General features: G+C 47.2%; 1 protein-coding gene across 2 annotated transcripts; it reads left to right on the forward strand.

The window, feature by feature from the left end:
* The first annotated feature begins 1,821 nt into the window (after positions 1 to 1,821).
* On the forward strand, positions 1,822 to 13,079 carry Hinfp (histone H4 transcription factor). Of its 2 annotated transcripts, XM_075966226.1 has the most exons (10): positions 1,822 to 1,926; positions 4,391 to 4,735; positions 7,780 to 8,009; positions 8,256 to 8,367; positions 8,549 to 8,701; positions 9,142 to 9,219; positions 9,304 to 9,424; positions 9,510 to 9,648; positions 9,723 to 9,847; positions 11,529 to 13,079. In XM_075966226.1, the coding sequence occupies exons 2-10, from the start codon at positions 4,567 to 4,569 to the stop codon at positions 11,938 to 11,940; spliced, it is 1,539 nt and encodes a 512-aa protein (XP_075822341.1). In that variant the 5' UTR covers positions 1,822 to 1,926; positions 4,391 to 4,566; the 3' UTR covers positions 11,941 to 13,079. The 2 variants fall into 2 exon arrangements, with proteins under 2 accessions (XP_075822341.1, XP_075822342.1); XM_075966227.1 differs by lacking the exons at positions 1,822 to 1,926; positions 4,391 to 4,735; positions 7,780 to 8,009; positions 8,256 to 8,367; positions 8,549 to 8,701 and adding an exon at positions 8,741 to 8,979.
* Positions 13,080 to 16,203: the final 3,124 nt, after the last annotated feature.

Below are 16,203 nucleotides of genomic sequence, written 5' to 3' on the forward strand. Positions count from 1 at the left end.
TCAGGACCTCTGGAACACCAGGCAGTGCTCTTAACTGCTGAGCCATCTCTCCAGCCCTCAGATACATTTTTTAACAAATGTATTGAACTAGGTGTAGTGGTTCACACATTTATACCAGCACTCAGGAGGCAGAGGCAGGTGGATCTGCATGAGTTCGAGGCCTGCCTAGTCTACATAATGAATTCCAGGACAGCCAGGACTATGTAATAGACAGACCCTGTCTCAAAAAAAAAAAAGTTTAATTAAAAAAATTGTTGAGATAGGGTTTCTCTGTGTAGCCCTGGCTGTTCTGGTAACTTGCTCCATAAACCAGGCTGGCCTCAAACTCAGAGGTCCACCTGCTGCGGTCTCTGGAGTGCTGGGACTAAAGATATGCAGCACCATGCCCGGCGGTTTTAAATACTTACTGAGTTCCCTCACTGGATTGTGCATATAGTCTGTATAGGACTGTGACTGGTATAGAACAGTGAAGATAGAAGTCAGGCAGTGGTGGCGCACGCCGTTAATTCCAGCACTTGGGAGGCAGGGGCAGGTGGATTTCAGTGAGTTTGAGGCCAGCCTGGTCTACAAAGTGAGTTCAGGACAGCCAGTTACACAGAGAAACGCTGTCTCAAAAAACAAAACCAAAAAAAAAGTGAAGAAATATACACAACTGTTCTTCCTCACTGTATAAAATGCAGAGTAGTAAATACACAAATATAATAACCATAATAAGGAGACAACCAAATATTAAAACACACAAATATACTATACCATAACAAGGAGTCAATTCTTGGAGAAGGAACCATCACCATTGAAAACCCAAGAATGGGTAGGAAGCCAGTTACATAATTGGAAGGGGAAGGGAGACTTTCACTCAGGGAAAAACAAGTGCAAATCCTCTGAAGTAAAAGCAGCTACCGTGTGGTAGGGAAACTGAAATTTGTGGCTGAGATGCAGAAAATGAGATAGAAGGCTCAAGATACGACTTGTTGTAGGCAGGGCCCAGATGTTGGAGTTCTGTTTGGTACCTTTCAGTGTCTGAATATTTATTTTCACACTGTGGTGACTTGGTCAGATCTGGTTTCCTTAAAGATGTCTTCGCTGAGCTCTGTGGAGGAAGCCTTGTTGAGAGCACAGTCGGACATATTAAGTGAGTGTGGAAATCCGGGATGGCTATCCTTCACAGGCTAGAATGAGAGCGAAGATAAATGAAATATGCGTGATCATGTGTTTAAAAAAGTATCCAGGGCTGGGTGTGTGGCTGTTCGTAAAGCTTGTCTAACAAGCAGAAGTCCTCGGTTGAATCCCCAGCACCACATAAATATGGTGAGCTGGCAAAGTCTATAATCTCACCATGCGGTGGTAGAACAGACGGATCCAAAGGTTAAGGTCACTGGGCAAACGCGTTGACCTGTGCCTTTAATACCAACGCTTGGATTTGCAAATACAGGAGGATTTCTGTGAGTTCAAGGTCAGCCTGGGTTAAGAGGAACAGAGAAGACCGAGAAAACCAAAGACGGAGCTAGGGTCCCACCACCCAGTAAGCTAACTAAATTACAGACAGGAAGAAGTCACCAGAGCCCAATCGAGGCTCAAGCCCAGTACGTGGTTGTAGGCGCGGAGTCTGCACAGTAGAGGGCAATCAAGTCTCAAAGCTTCCCGCCTGTGCACAGCCTAGACAAAACCCCCAACCCCCTTGGCGGGCGAAGCTACTTTTTTCCACTTCCGGTCGTCCCTCACGCTACCTCTTGAGACGCGGAGCCCTCTCCCCTGCCGTTCCCGCCTCTTCCGTGTTTTGGTGCGCACGGGTTCCGTCCGACGCAGCGGCCATTGGCTGTCGGCCGACTCGAAAGCAGCGATTGGCTGTCGCTGGTCGTCTCGCAAACGCCTCCGGGTACATGGTGTGAGGTGGGTGGGGCGCGGGCAGCCCGGCGGCGCTGGCAGGTGAGTAGGGGTTCCCCGCTTCGGTGGCTTGGCGGCCGAGGCGACTCTCTGGCGTCTGCCGGAGGCTCGGCTTCCTGGAGCGGCTCGGCTCGGCGTCCGAACCGGGCCTCGACCTCCGCGCTCACGGTCGAGGGGTCGCTGCGGCTCGACTCGGTCAGCGCCACGCTTGGCGCCGGGGTTTCCGAGAAGTCCTCCTGGCTGGGCGCTCCGGGACCGTCTCCTTCCTCCCCGGAGTTCTAGCCGCCTAGGGGAGCCTTCCCTGGAGGCCTGCCTACCGTGTCCTGATCGCCCTCGTCGACGCGCTTTGTTTTGGTTACCGTGTTCAGCCGTCAGCTCCTCGTCCCTGAGTCCTTGCTGAGGACCTAGGCTTTTTTTTTTTTTTTTTTTTTTTTTTTTTTTTTTTTGGTTTTTCGAGACAGGGTTTCTCTGTAGCTTTGGAGTCTGTCCTGGAACTCCCTTTGTAGACCAGGCTGGCCTCGAACTCACTGAGATCTGCCTGCCTGCCTCTGCCTCCCGAATACTGAGATAAACGGTGTGGACCACCACCCCCAGGCTTCACTGAGCTGTCTCCTGTTCTGCAGATCAGCCCTGGTTTTTCAAGACAAGGTTTCTCTGTAACTTTGGAGCCTGTCCTGGAACTAGGTCTTGTAGACCAGGCTGGCCTTGAACTCACAAAGATCTGCCTGCCTCTGCCTTGCGAGTGTTGGGATTAAAAGCAAAGGCCAGCTGGAATCTTCATTTTAATATTAAAGGAGTGATGGGGTCGAGCATTGGGCAGGCAAAGCAAAGTCAGTTTGTATGGCATCGAAAGTCTGGCAAGAGATACAATGACCTACTCTAGTAAGGAATGGAAAGCTTCTGGGTCCATGTGGGCTCTATGGAGTAAGAATATGAGCTTCGGGCTCAGCCTAACCTGACCTACCATCATTAGGTGGCCTTGGATAAATCAGTTCGTCTTTGTCAGCTTCAGGTATTCCATTAGGTTTAATAGTGCCTACCTCATAGGGTAGTGTCAACAATTACATGATGCAAATAAAATGCTTAATATGAGACTGGAGAGGAAGTCAGTAAAGTGCTTGCTTCACAAACATCAGGAGGCCCTGGGTTTGATCTCCAGAGCCCACGTTTTAAAAAGTTCAGTAGCTGGTAGTGGTGGCACAGGCATTTAAACCCAGTATTCAGGAGACAGAGGCAGGCAAATCACGGTCAGCCTCATCTACATGGTGAGTTTCAGGACAGCCCGAGGTACAAGATGTAGGGAGACCCTATCTTGTAAAAAGGTCAGTGAGTCCCTGTAATCCTGCCTCTGGGAAATGGACACAGTAGGATCCTTGGAGCTCACTGGTCAGCCAGTCTATCCTACTTGGTGAGCTCCAGGCCCTCAACAGCAAACAAACAAAACCCTCAGAGGATTGATTCCTGAGGAACCATGCAGGTTGCCCCTCCACACACATACTGCTTACTATGGCAGGGTCTAGTGAGACAAACCTGTAATCCCAGCTACTTGAGAGTCTGAGGCAGAAGGATTGCAACACTTTAGGTTACAGATGAGTTTAAGGCGAGCCTGGTCCACTTAGGGAAAACCCTGTCCCAAAATACCGTGTATAGGGTTCTAGATTCAATCTTCAGTATCAAAAATACTCATTATTTACTCTTATTTCCTACACAATGTCCTACTTGCATGTATGTGTGGATCCCTCGGAACTGGAGTTTCAGACATCTGTGACCAGCCATGAGGATTCTGGAAATTGAACCCTTGGGTCTTCTGGAAAAGCAGCCAATATTCTTAACCACTGAGCCATCTCTCCAGGCCCTCAAGATTTATTTTTACTTTAATGTGTTTGGTGTTTTACTTACACGGATGTCTGCATCACATGCCAGCAATGCCATAGAAGGACAAAAGAGAGTGTTGCAGCACCTGGAACTAGAGTTACAGATGGTTGTGAGCAGCCACATGGGTGCTAGGAATCTATCCCAGGTCCTCTGGAAGATAGTCAGGGCTTTTAACCACTGAGCCATCTCAAGCCCTACCAAAATACAAAATAGTATTGTATTTAGGGCTGGAGTGATAGCTCAGTGGTTAAGAGCACTGATTGTTCTTCCAGAGGTCCTGAGTTCAATTTCAAGCAACCACATAAAGTGGCTCATAGCTCTCTCCAATGGGATCTTATGCCCTCTTCTGGACTAAAGGTGTACATGCAGATAGCACACTCATACATAAAATAAATAAAGTGTTTAAAAAAAATAAATAGTATTGTATTTGACGTATAGTAAGTGTGAAATTCAGAACAAAAAGTATTGTTATTCCTATTTCTAGCAAAACCAGACAGCTCGTAGGTGATAGGCCTCTCTTTGAAACTGAGTATTGTTTATCTCCCATGGGTATATGCTCTGAAGCTATTTAAGAAAATGTTAAAATGTTTAGCTTAGTGTTTGTCATGTGCTCAGTATTGTCTCTCCCCAGGAAACCAGACAGCCTCCAGGGCTTGAGAAACTGCTGGTCCATCCTTACTGAGAAGAGCACAGGACACTGAAGAATACCGGCTGACTCTCAGCAGGCTGCCATTTCTTTGCCTCCAGCAGCACCGGACTACAATCTTACAGCTCTGGATTTCTTCTCCTTGCTCTAAGATAAAGGCCATGTCACCTCCTGGAAAAGGTCCCCGGAAAGAGAACCTGGGGCTCCAGTGTGAATGGGGGTCCTGCTCCTTTGTATGTTCGGCCATGGAGGAGTTCTTCGAGCATGTCACTCAGCACCTGCAGGAACACGTGCATGGCTCCAAGGAGGAGGAAGAAGAGGACCCACTTGGTAAGGGAACAGGAAAGAGCTCAGTGCAGGTGGGAAGTCAGACTCCTAGAGAAAGAGGGCGGCTCGGGAAACAGTACTTTAGATTCGTTCATAAAAACATGAAGTCGCCATATCTTGAGAATTCAGTCAGTGAAAATGTAAAGGATGATCACCATTAGAAGCAATTTGTCATGGAGGGGCACATGCTTATCAAGTATGGAGAGCATAGGGCATCTTGTAGGAGTCAGTTGTTTTCTTCCACTGTTATAGGTCCCATGTCGGCAGGCTTGACACTTGCTCCTTTACCTGCTAAACTATCTTTTCTTTTTTCTTTTTGTTAGTGGAAAGCTGTTTTTTTTTTTTTTTTTTTGAGACAAGGTTTCTCTATGTAGTTTTGGAGCCTATCCTGGAACTTCTTTTGTAGACTAGGCTGGCCTCTAACTCACAGAGATCATTTACCTGCCTCTGCCTCCTAATTGCTGAAATTAAAGGCATGTGCTACCATTGCTTGACCTGCTAAACCTTACCTTGCTGGACCTCTTCCCTTAAACTTTTTTTTGGGGAGGGCACATTTATTTGTTTATTTTGTATGTGTATATAATGTGTGAGCACACCATAGCATATGTTTAGAGGTCAGAGAACAACTTGTGAGAGTCTATCCTTTTCTTCTATCATGTGGGTTCTAAGGATCAAACTCAGATTAGTAGGCTTGGCAGTAAGTGCCTTTACCTGGTGAACCATCTTTCTTTGTTTGTTGAGGCAGGGATTCTCTGTATAATAGCCCTGGCTATCTTGGAACTAGCTCTTGTAGACCAGGCTGGCCTCAAATTCACAGAGATCCGCCTGCCTCTGCCTCCCTAGTGCACTCTATCAATTTTTTTTTTCGAGACAGGGTTTCTCTGTAGCTTTGGTGCCTATCCCGGAACTAGTTCTTGTAGACCAGGCTGGCCTCGAACTCCCAGAGATCCGCCTGCCTCTACCTCCCGAGTGCTGGGATTAAAGGCGTGCGCCACCACCGCCCGGCTCTATCAATTTTTTTAAGACAGTGACTCATTGTATTCTTTGCTGGCATGAAATTCACTATGTAGACTATGATCTTAGTGTTGAACTTAAAGGTGTCCGGCCACCTGTGCCTCCCAAGTACTGGGATTAAAGGTGTGTGTCACCATGTCCAACCTCCCCTTCCTTTTTTTTTTTTTTTTTGTTATTATTTTTGTCCTGGACCTTGTTCTGTAGATCACGCTAGCCTCTAATTCATAGAGATTTATTTGCCTGCCTCTGCCTCCCAAGTGCTGGGATTAAAGACATAGACCACCACCATCCACCTTTCCCTTTTTATTAACTTAATTATTTGTAATATTTAGTTTTATGTGTCTAAATTTTTTTTAATTTTTGTTTTTTTTTGTTTTTTTTTTTTATTTTTCGAGACAGGGTTTCTCTGTGGTTTTGGAGCCTGTCCTGGAACTAGCTCTTGTAGACCAGGCTGGTCTCGAACTCACAGAGATCCGCCTGCCTCTGCCTCCCGAGTGCTGGGATTAAAGGCGTGCGCCACCACCGCCCGGCTTAAATTTTTATTTTAAAATTTATTTATTTATTTATTTGTTAAGTATACAGTTGCCTGCCTGCATGCATGCCTGCATGCCAGAAGAGGGCACCAGGTCTCATTACAGATGGTTGTGAACCACCATGTGGTTGCTGGGAATTGAACTCAGGACCTTTGGAAGAGCTGGCAGTGCTCTTAACCACTGCCCCTCCAGCCCTTGTGTCTAAATGTTTTACCTTCATATATGTATGTATACCATGAGTGTGCCTGGTGCCTACAGAGATCAGATGAGGATGTTGAATTCCTTTGAACTAGAGTTATGGTTGTAAGCCACCATATGGGAACCAAAATCAGGTCCTCTGCAAACGCAACAAATACCCTTAACACTTGAGCCATCCTCTGCCCCTGTTTACTTCTGAGACAGATCTCAGTAATTCAGTCTATCTTCATACCACCAAAGTCCTCACAAATGCTGGGATTTCTAGCATGAGCTATCACACAGGTTTTGGAGCAATTTATACCATAACTGCACATCACAAACTAAGAGAATAATTGAACAGCTTTATTCAGTGTACTCAGAATGCTCCTCTCATTCTGTTTGCTCTTTTTCCCTTTCTTTGATAGAGTCTCAACTAGCCCTGATTGACCTTAAACTAGTTATGTAGCTAAGGCTGAACTTGAAGTCCTGATCTTTCTGAGATTCTGGGATCATCATAGTTATATACCAAACCTGTTTCCAAAGTCAAATAATACACAAAAGAGAAATTAAGGGCTGGTTTTACTTTCTGAGTTTCAGCTTTTCAAAATAAGCAGATTCCTGTCAAACATTGAGAATGTGGTGCTTAGTTAGAGGTGCTGGAGAGACAGGAAGTGAGTTGAGATAATGGGCCTTGAAGTAAACAGATTAGAAGGGAAAGGAGAACTGGAAAACCAGTGTTGGGAGGCTCAATCTTCCTCGGACTATGAGAAACTGAGCAGAGGTTGTACATTTGCTGCGGGATCCTAACTTGTTCTTCCTGGGTCTCTGACTCCCCTGGGTCTTATACACGCTCTTACCCTCAGCCTAGACTACACCTCTCTTTTACATTGACTTTTAATGCAGGGACTCTCTCTAACATCAGTCTGCATTGTCACTTCTGTTCACACTTGGTTTGTGGCAGGGTCTTACTCTCTAGCCCTGGTTGGCATGGAAATCATGACAGTTCACCAGCCAACCCCTCTTGAGCACTGGCCTTATAGATCAGAGCCAGCATGCCTAGCCCTGTAATCCTTGTCTGCTGTCACCTACCTTACCCCATATCCTTTGCCATTAGTTGTAGTTTTGTAGGTGTGTTTACTAAATCTCCGACTGAAAGCCTTGTGAGGACAAGGACTGGGACTCCATCCATACCTGATTCAGTTGAACTCTGTTATATACTGAATGAACTGGTAATTTGGTCAGAGTCCTGCTTAATGTCTCAGATGGAAAGTGAATTGAGCCTTGGAAACTATCAGACCGTTCCTTCTAAACCCCTTTTTGCAGAAGAAGAATTCTCCTGCTTGTGGCAGGAGTGTGGCTTTTGCTCTCTGGACAATTCTGCTGACCTCATTCGCCATGTCTACTTCCACTGCTATCACACCAAGCTGAAACAGTGGGGGCTGCAAGCCTTGCAAAGCCAAGCTGACCTCAGCCCCTGCATCCTGGACTTCCAGAGCCGGAACGTCATCCCTGACATCCCTGACCATTTCCTGTGTCTATGGGAACATTGCGAGGTCAGCAGACAGTGCCAGAAATAGGGGTGGAAGGAAGCTGGGGATCTGGACTCAAGAGCTTTCCGGGGTGCCTCATATTTCAGAGACTCCTACTAGCATCTCCCCTCAATTCTTGTGTAACACCTTTATCTTAAAACTTTCCCATTCCCAGAAGGTGATTAGGGAGAGAGCTAAAAGCCCCCTTTTGACATGGGTAAGAGTCCCTCTAACCACTGTGAGTCCTCACCCCAAGTTGCCCTGGCACAGAGTACCTTCGACAATCCTGAGTGGTTCTATCGGCACGTGGATGCGCACAGCCTGTGCTGTGAATACCAAGCTGTCAGCAAGGACAACCATGTGGTGCTGTGTGGCTGGAAAGGTAGGGCCACCCATCTGCTCTGACCTCTGCTTTAAACTCTGGAGGTGTTAAGGGCCTGGAGGAGCCAGGGATGGGACCATCCTACAAGACAAAGGCTGCTGGCTGATGAAACTTGGGGGTACCAGAGCCAAGTTGGGGAAGGGGATTGAGGGATGGAACATGATCAGATCTTCCTTCCCAGACTGTACCTGTACCTTCAAAGACCGCTGCAAACTTCGAGAACACCTCCGCAGCCATACCCAGGAGAAGGTGGTGGCCTGTCCCACCTGTGGGGGCATGTTTGCCAACAACACCAAGTTCTTAGATCACATCCGTCGCCAGACCTCGCTGGATCGTAAGCAGCTGGAGCTCGTGGGCTATCTTATTTAAAGACGAGAGTATATTCCCAGGGGAGGTGCTGCTGGGAGATCTGTGCCCTGGCCCTCTTCTCCTTTTGGGACCAGGCACCTCCTAGACCTCTCTTAGACATTGGTTAGCACTTACGTTTGTGGTATCAGTTATCTCAGGACTCCTCACAACAGCCCCATGAGGTAGGCTTCTTATTCCCCTTTTTACAGATGAGGAAACTGAGGCTCAGAGAGGTTAAATCACTTACCTGAGATCATACAGCTAGTAAGTGGTAAAGCTGGGCTTCTAACTCAGGTCTGGACTCCAAATCCCACCCGTAGCTTCCCTTTGACCCTTGGGTGGCTCCCTTCTGTCTGGGATGGCTCCCCCTCCTCTGCCCCTCACTGTTGTCATTGGTCGTCCTTTGTTTTGTCCGCTCCACCCCAGAGCAGCGTTTCCAGTGCTCTCACTGTTCTAAGAGGTTTGCCACAGAGAGGCTGTTGCGTGACCACATGCGGAATCATGGTGAGTGGCCTGCACCCAATCCTCCCTGCCCTCCCTTTGAGGTCCTGTGAGTCCACAGGTCATAGCTTCTTCTCTGCTCCTCAGTGAATCACTATAAATGCCCTTTGTGTGACATGACCTGCCCATTGCCTTCCTCCCTCCGAAATCACATGCGCTTTCGACACAGTGACGACCGGCCCTTTAAATGTGATTGTTGTGACTACAGGTGAGGTGACCTGGGGGTCAAAATCCAGGGCTTAGGTTTCAGGGTTCTCTCTGCTCTTCAACCCCCTCCTGATTTCTCCTGGCAGTTGCAAGAATTTGATTGACCTCCGGAAGCACCTGGACACCCACAGCAAGGAGTCAGCCTACAGGTGTGAGTTCGAGAACTGCAGCTTCAGTGCTCGCTCTCTCAGCTCCATCAAGTCCCATCACCGCAGAGTGCATGAAGTACGTGCCAGGTGGGGAGGCTCCTCAGGCGTGTGAGTGGAGAGCTGACCTCATTGCCTTCTCTTCCTCACCAGGGAGACTCAGAGCCAAGGTACAAATGTCATGTCTGTGACAAATGCTTCACACGTGGCAACAACCTCACTGTGCACCTTCGCAAGAAGCACCAGTTCAAGTGGCCATCGGGACACCCTCGTTTTCGGTATGTATAAATCCCCACAATACTTTCCTTGTTCTTGTTTATTGCTGTGAGTATTTGGGGGGTGCCGTGCTCCTGTAAATGTCGGGACACAACTTGTGGAATTGTTTCTCTCCTACCTTTGTGTGGGTTCCAAATGCTGAACTCAGGTCATCGGGCATGCGTGGCAAGTATTTACACCCTGAGTCATACGACAGACTCTGTCTGTTTGTCCATCTGTCTTGATAGGGTCTCTTTATGTAGCTCTGACCTGGAACTTGCTCTGTAGACTATGCTAGCTTTGAACTCATGGATATCTGTCTACTTCTGCCTCCTGGGTGCTGAGATTAAAGGTGTGTGCCAACACCGCCCAATGATGACAGACCTTTAACAACTTTGAATTTTATGGTATTTTGATGCCTACCATCTATGTTTAGGCTCAGCCTTAAAAATAATGGTGGAGCAAAGATTATTTTGGGGGGTTTTATTTATTATTATTTTATTTTGTCCCTGTCCTGGAACTCCCTTTGTAGACCAGGTTGGCCTTGAACTCCCTGAGGTCCACCTGCCTCTGCTTCCTGGTGCTGAGATTAAAGGTGTGCGCCACCATACTTAGCTTTTGTTTGTTTTTGAGACCAGATCTCCATATAGCCCTGACTGGCCTAAAGCTTGCATATGGAGACCAGGCTAGCCTTGAACTCACAGAGATCCACCTATCTCTGCTTCTAGTGAGATTACAGGTGTGTGCCACCATTCAAGACTGATTTTTCTTTTCTTTTCTTTTAAAAAATATTTTATTTATTTATTTATTTATTATACAATATTCTGTCTGTGTGCATGTCTGCATGCCAGAAGAGGGCACCAGACCTCTTTACAGATGGTTGTGAGCCACCCTGTGGTTGCCGGAAATTGAACTCAGGACCTTTGGAAGAGCAGGCAATGCTCTTAACCACTGAGCCATCTCTCCAGCCCCTGATTTTTCTTTTCTTTCTTTCTTTTTCTTTTCCTTTTTTTTTTTTTTTTTTTTTTTTTTTGAGATAGGGTTTGTCTGTTACAGACCTAGCTGTTCTGGAACTAGCTCTTGTAGACCAGGCTGGCCTTGAACTCACAGAGACCCACCTGCCTCTGCCTCCCAAGTGCTGGGATTAAATGTGTGTGCCACCACCGCCCAGCAAGGCTGTGGGTTTTCTAATGAAAGCTTGGTTTCAGATTCAGCAAGTAATGCCAGAAGTCCTGCAGCCAGAGCAAGAATTAAAGGCTAAGGGTCCTGCCTGTGAGCTTCATGGCCTCATAAACTTTGACACTCTGCCTACTACAAAGTCAGTCAGTCTCTACTGGGTTGGGCTTCTGCACCAAGTTTTTCATTTTGAGTCCTCTCCTCTGACCCTTTTCTTTTTTTTTTTTTTTTTTTTTTTTTTTTTGTGGTTTTTCGAGACAAGGTTTCTCTGTAGCTTTGGAACCTGTCCTGGAACTAGCTCTTGTAGACCAGGCTGGTCTTGAACTCACAGAGATCCGCCTGCCTCTGCCTCCCGAGTGCTGGGATTAAAGGCGTGCGCCACCACCACCCGGCTTCTGACCCTTTTCTTAATCTTCAGTTCTGTCACATGGAATCCTGAGACTTCTTCCAGCTAGTGTATCTGTATCTTCACCCTCTGTCTCCAGGCCATTTCTTCATCCTCTGCTGCTCTGCTGCCTTCTTCTCCAGGTACAAGGAGCATGAAGATGGCTACATGCGACTGCAGCTGGTTCGCTATGAGAGTGTGGAGCTGACACAGCAGCTCCTCCAGCAGCTCCAAGAAGGATCAGATCCGGGAGTGGCATTGAATGAAAGCAGCCTGCAGGGCATTGTTTTAGAAACAGTACTTGCGGGAGCAGGACCTGAGGAAGAGATGGAAGAGGAAGATAGGGTTGAGGGGACAGCCACCTCAGCTTCTCAGGACAACTCCAGTTCTGCTGTTCATATGGATGATCACACAGACAGCCAAGGCCAGCGAGAAATTGTCTACTATGTGCTGTCCGAAGCCCCAGGAGAGCCCCCTCCAGTCTCTGAGCTACCCTCGAGAGTGATGGAAAAGCTTCAAGGAGTACCTGAGAAGCCGGAGGCCCAGATGGCGTGAGGCTGCAGAGCCTGACCTTCTTCAGACCTTGGAGTTTGAGCCAGCCAGGCAGCATTGCCCCTGGTGGGCAGCCTTTGTTTTTGGATGCCTTTAGAAGTGGTGCTGAGAATAGTATGTTCCAATCTGACTCAGGCAGCGTCATTCTGTGGACTCTGAGTAATTCCTCCCCTCCCCTCTCCACACTGATGTTTGTGGGGAACCTGAGGAGTAGGAGTCATTGAAGAAATTCGACATGTGTGTTCTCATTAGTCGTGCTAGATGCAGTGAGTAAATGTTTAGTTCACGTCGATTCCTGTCTTTAGGGGTCCATTGGCCCAGGGATGATGAGCGACTGTTCCTTCTGAGAGCCGATTCCTCACTATAAGTTAGGCCTTGAGAGGCCAGGTGGTGGTGGCGCACACCTTTACTCCCAGCACTCAGGAGGCAGAGGCAGGTGGATCTCTGAGTTCAAGGCCAGCCTGGTCTGCAGAGTGAGTTCCAGGACAGGTAGACAGGCTCCAAAGCTACAGAAAAACCCTGTCTCGAAAATGCCCCCCCCCCCAAAGAAAAGAAAAGTTATGTGTTAAGAACCAGGTGCCATTTCTCTCAAGGTTTCCTTTTACGTTCCAGGAACACTTGTGATTATCTTAAGGCTCAGGATTGGAGACTGTATGTATGACAGTTGTTTTTGGTAATAAACCACTTGGGCTGTTACTTATTTCTCAAATTTGGTGGCAGTTTCCTAGGTAACAGATATAGTTGTCTAGAAGTGGGGCTGAATAACTAGGCTTACCCCTTTAGAGACCAGGGTGGTTTCTTTAACTCTCATGTACCCGTTTGAAGTTTGTCCATTGCTTCCAGAGCATCTACCAGCTTTGTGGAAGGAGGCCCAGTACTTGTCCATGGTATAATACTAGCAGCGTTACAGAATGGATATGAGCGGCCCTGGGACTGCACCCTTAGTCCTAATTAGAACCCTGTACCTCTAGAGCAGGCTGGGGTTCTGGAACTGCAAAGGCTCTGAAGTAGAGGTGGGTTGGGAGGTCACCCAGAGACTGCCAAGTGCTCAGGGGCCAGGAGTCAAGCTAGAAAACTGTGTCTACATTTTCCTAGAGAGTGGATCTATTTTCATTGGATTAAAAATGTTCTTATGAATATTACACATATGTGTTCATTTACTTTTATGTTTATGAGTGTTTTGCTTGCTTGTATGTAAGTGTATCACAGGTGTGCCCGTGGAGGTCAAAAGGTTCTCTGGAACTAAATTACAGACAACTGGGAACTGGATCTGAGGCTTTGCAAGAGCAATCAGTGCTCTCACCTGCTTAGCCATCTCTCCAACGCCTTTCATTGGATCCTTAGAGAAGTCGAAACTCCTCAAAATAAGAAATTTTTTTTCTTTTAAGTTGGCTGGACAGGATGGCACCTGCCTTTAATCCCAGCCCTCAGAAGGCAGAGGGAGGAGGGTCTCTGTGTTCAAGGTCAACCTGGTCTCCAGAGTGAGTTCCAGGGTAGCCAGGGCTACACCGAGAAACCCTGTCCTAAAAAACAAAAAGCTGTGTAGCTTATATGTGAGCAGGTATGTGGTCTGCAGTTGTGTGAGCGTGTGTGGGGGCTAGAGATCAGTGTCAGCTGATGTCTGCTTGATTTTTGAGACAGTTTCAGAGTCTCAAATTCACCTATGACTAGTCCAGTGAGCTCTGGGAATTTGCCTGTCTTCTTTCCCTGCGCCAGTACTAGGTTACTGACATGCCAATCCTGTTTATAGTTTTTATGTGGATGCTGGGGACCTGGACTCAGATCCTCATGTAGGGCAAGCATGTACTGACCAAGCCATCTCCCTAACCCTGCTGAGCCGTTCCTCAGCATACTGCCCTTTTGGCTCTACCAGTCTGGATAAAGCAAATGCTCCCTGCTACAATACGTGGAAGGACATGCTCTTCATTTTCTCCCAGTCCTGAGCACTGGTGGGCACGTGTGCATTCATTCTCTGCTCTTGACTGGATGTGTGTCAAGTTCCTGCTACCCCAGCTTCCCGAAATGCTTGGCCTGTAACTTGGAACTATGAGCCAAATAAACCCTTTGTCCCCTAAGGCATTTTTAGCAGGATGTTTTGTCACAGCAACAAAATGAAACTAGTAGACAGGAACATATGTCTATTATGCAGGCCCGGAGAGATGGCTCAGTGGTAAAGAACACTGGCTGCTCTTCCAGAGGATGCAGGTTCAATTCTGAGCACACACACACAGGTGGCTCATAACCATCTTAAAACTCCAGTTAAAGGTCTGCCTAATACCCTCTTCTGTCCTCTGAGCACCAAATGTGCATATGGTGCACAGACACACACGCAGACAAAACACCCATACGCTTAAATTTATAAAAATCAGGGCTGGAGAGATGGCTCAGTGGTTAAGAGCATTGGCTGTTCTGGAGGTCCTGTGTTCAAGTCCCAGAAACCACATGGTAGCTCAACCATCTGTAATGAGATCTGGCGCCCTCTTCTGGCCTGCAGGTGTACACGCAGGCAAAACACTAAATAGATAACGTCTTTAAAAAAAATTAATGCCAGGACATGATGCATGCCTTCCAGCACTGGGGAGGCAGAGGCAGGCAGATCTCTGAGTTCAAGGCTAGCCTGGTCTGCAAGACCTAATTCCAGGACATCCAGGGCTGTTACACAGAGAAACCCTGTCTTGAAAAAAATTAATTAATTAATAAAAATCTTCTTAAACAGAAAGAGACTTTTGCAAAGAACTCTACATTCTGCAGCGTTAGAAAACCGCTGACTCTTTTCCTATCAAAGGAGATAGTATTATACAACAGGAGAGGAAGAAATGCTGCTTCAGGAGCCATGAGTGTAGCACTGGTAGAACACTCATTTAAGCGCCTCTGTTAAGTTACTGTGCTGGAGCCGGGCATGGTGTCACAGGCCTTTAATCCCAGTGCTCAGGAAGCAGAGGCAGGCAGGTCTCTGAGTTCATAGCCAGCCTGGTCTACAGAGTGAGTTCCAGGACAGCCAGGGTGACACAGAGAAACCCTGTCTCAAAACAAGAACAAAAACCCAAAATATTGTATATTAGTCTCTGTTGCTATGACAAACAACCCACAAGGTATACAAGGCAAAAAGGATTTATTTTTGCTCATTTTTTAGAGGTTTCAGGCCATGTTTTCTGGGCCTGTGGTGGAGGGGAACAGGAGAACAGGGACAAGATACTCTCTTTAAAAGCAAGACCTTGTCTCTGAAGATTGTCGTGTCATAGTTTAAGAAAGGTAACATCAGGCACCCCTTCATGGCCACCACTTCCCTGCCTGTTAGGGAGCCAAGAAAGAGAAGATTAACTTTGTTGCTGGAAGGGAGGAAGGAAGCGTGCTCCTTTTTAGCCACCTCCACTTTCTGTTCTGAGAAGCACCTCCCCAAGTGGCCAGCAGAGGGTGCCCTCCTCGACAAGTTTAAAAGTCTTGAGCTGAACCAGTCGGTGGGCAAGAGCAGTCGCAGAGGACAAAGAATCTGGGTAGTGGAGACAGAGCTGGACCAGTTCCCGAGTCTCCGGGGTTAAGTCCTTTCTGGATCCCGCTGGACCCCACCACACTCTTTACCATCTTACCAACCGTTCTCACAAACCCTTGTCCAGAGCAATGTTGGTTAGAATAACGTCTAGCCCTAAGCTGAGATGAGAATTATCAACTCTTGCATGTCTGGCCCTAGGAAACTTGCTCTGGTAGTAAACTGCTTGATTGGGGGTGTGGTGGGTGTAGGAAGGACAAATAAATAAATAAATAAATCCTAGGGACTAGGCAGACATGTATCTGGGGAAGTGGGGAGGATCCATTCTGACAGGGAAACTCTTGGTATATGGCTTTATTCTAAGGGCAGTGAGGTCTACACTAAGCAAAGACCCACTCTAGACATTAAATGAGAAACCCTGGGTATGGAACCCAGACTCAGTCTTATACCCTCTGGAGGATTTGAGGTATACACTAAAGTCCATCGACCACTGTTAGTAAGTTACAAGGTCTATCTAGGAGTTTATTTTCTGGGAGGGTCTTCCAAATGGGAAAGACTTACAGTAGTGGATCTCCGCCAAGTTAGAAAGGTTTGCATCTTAGCATATTAGGGGAAGGTGGATTGTCTCTGAAAAGAGGGAGGAGTTGGTATAGGGTTTGTATAGCAGTCAGAAAGCCTTGGGTTTGACCCCAGCACTTCATGAAACAGGGTGTAGGGGTCCATCACTAATACCAGCGTTGAGGTGGTGGTGGTGGGAAGATTACAGTTTCAAGGTTGTC

Source organism: Microtus pennsylvanicus, chromosome 3 (genome assembly GCF_037038515.1).
Source record: "Microtus pennsylvanicus isolate mMicPen1 chromosome 3, mMicPen1.hap1, whole genome shotgun sequence".
NCBI classification, from domain to species: Eukaryota; Metazoa; Chordata; class Mammalia; order Rodentia; family Cricetidae; genus Microtus; species Microtus pennsylvanicus.

Bases quoted from the DNA above. Each gene is read 5' to 3' on its own strand.
- Hinfp (XM_075966226.1), top strand. From the start codon at position 4,567: ATGTCACCTCCTGGAAAAGGTCCCCGGAAAGAGAACCTGGGGCTCCAG. The intron at 4,736-7,779 runs GTAAGGGAACAG...CCCTTTTTGCAG, and splicing joins GGAAGAAGAGGACCCACTTG to AAGAAGAATTCTCCTGCTTG. The intron at 9,425-9,509 runs GTGAGGTGACCT...TTCTCCTGGCAG, and splicing joins TGTGATTGTTGTGACTACAG to TTGCAAGAATTTGATTGACC.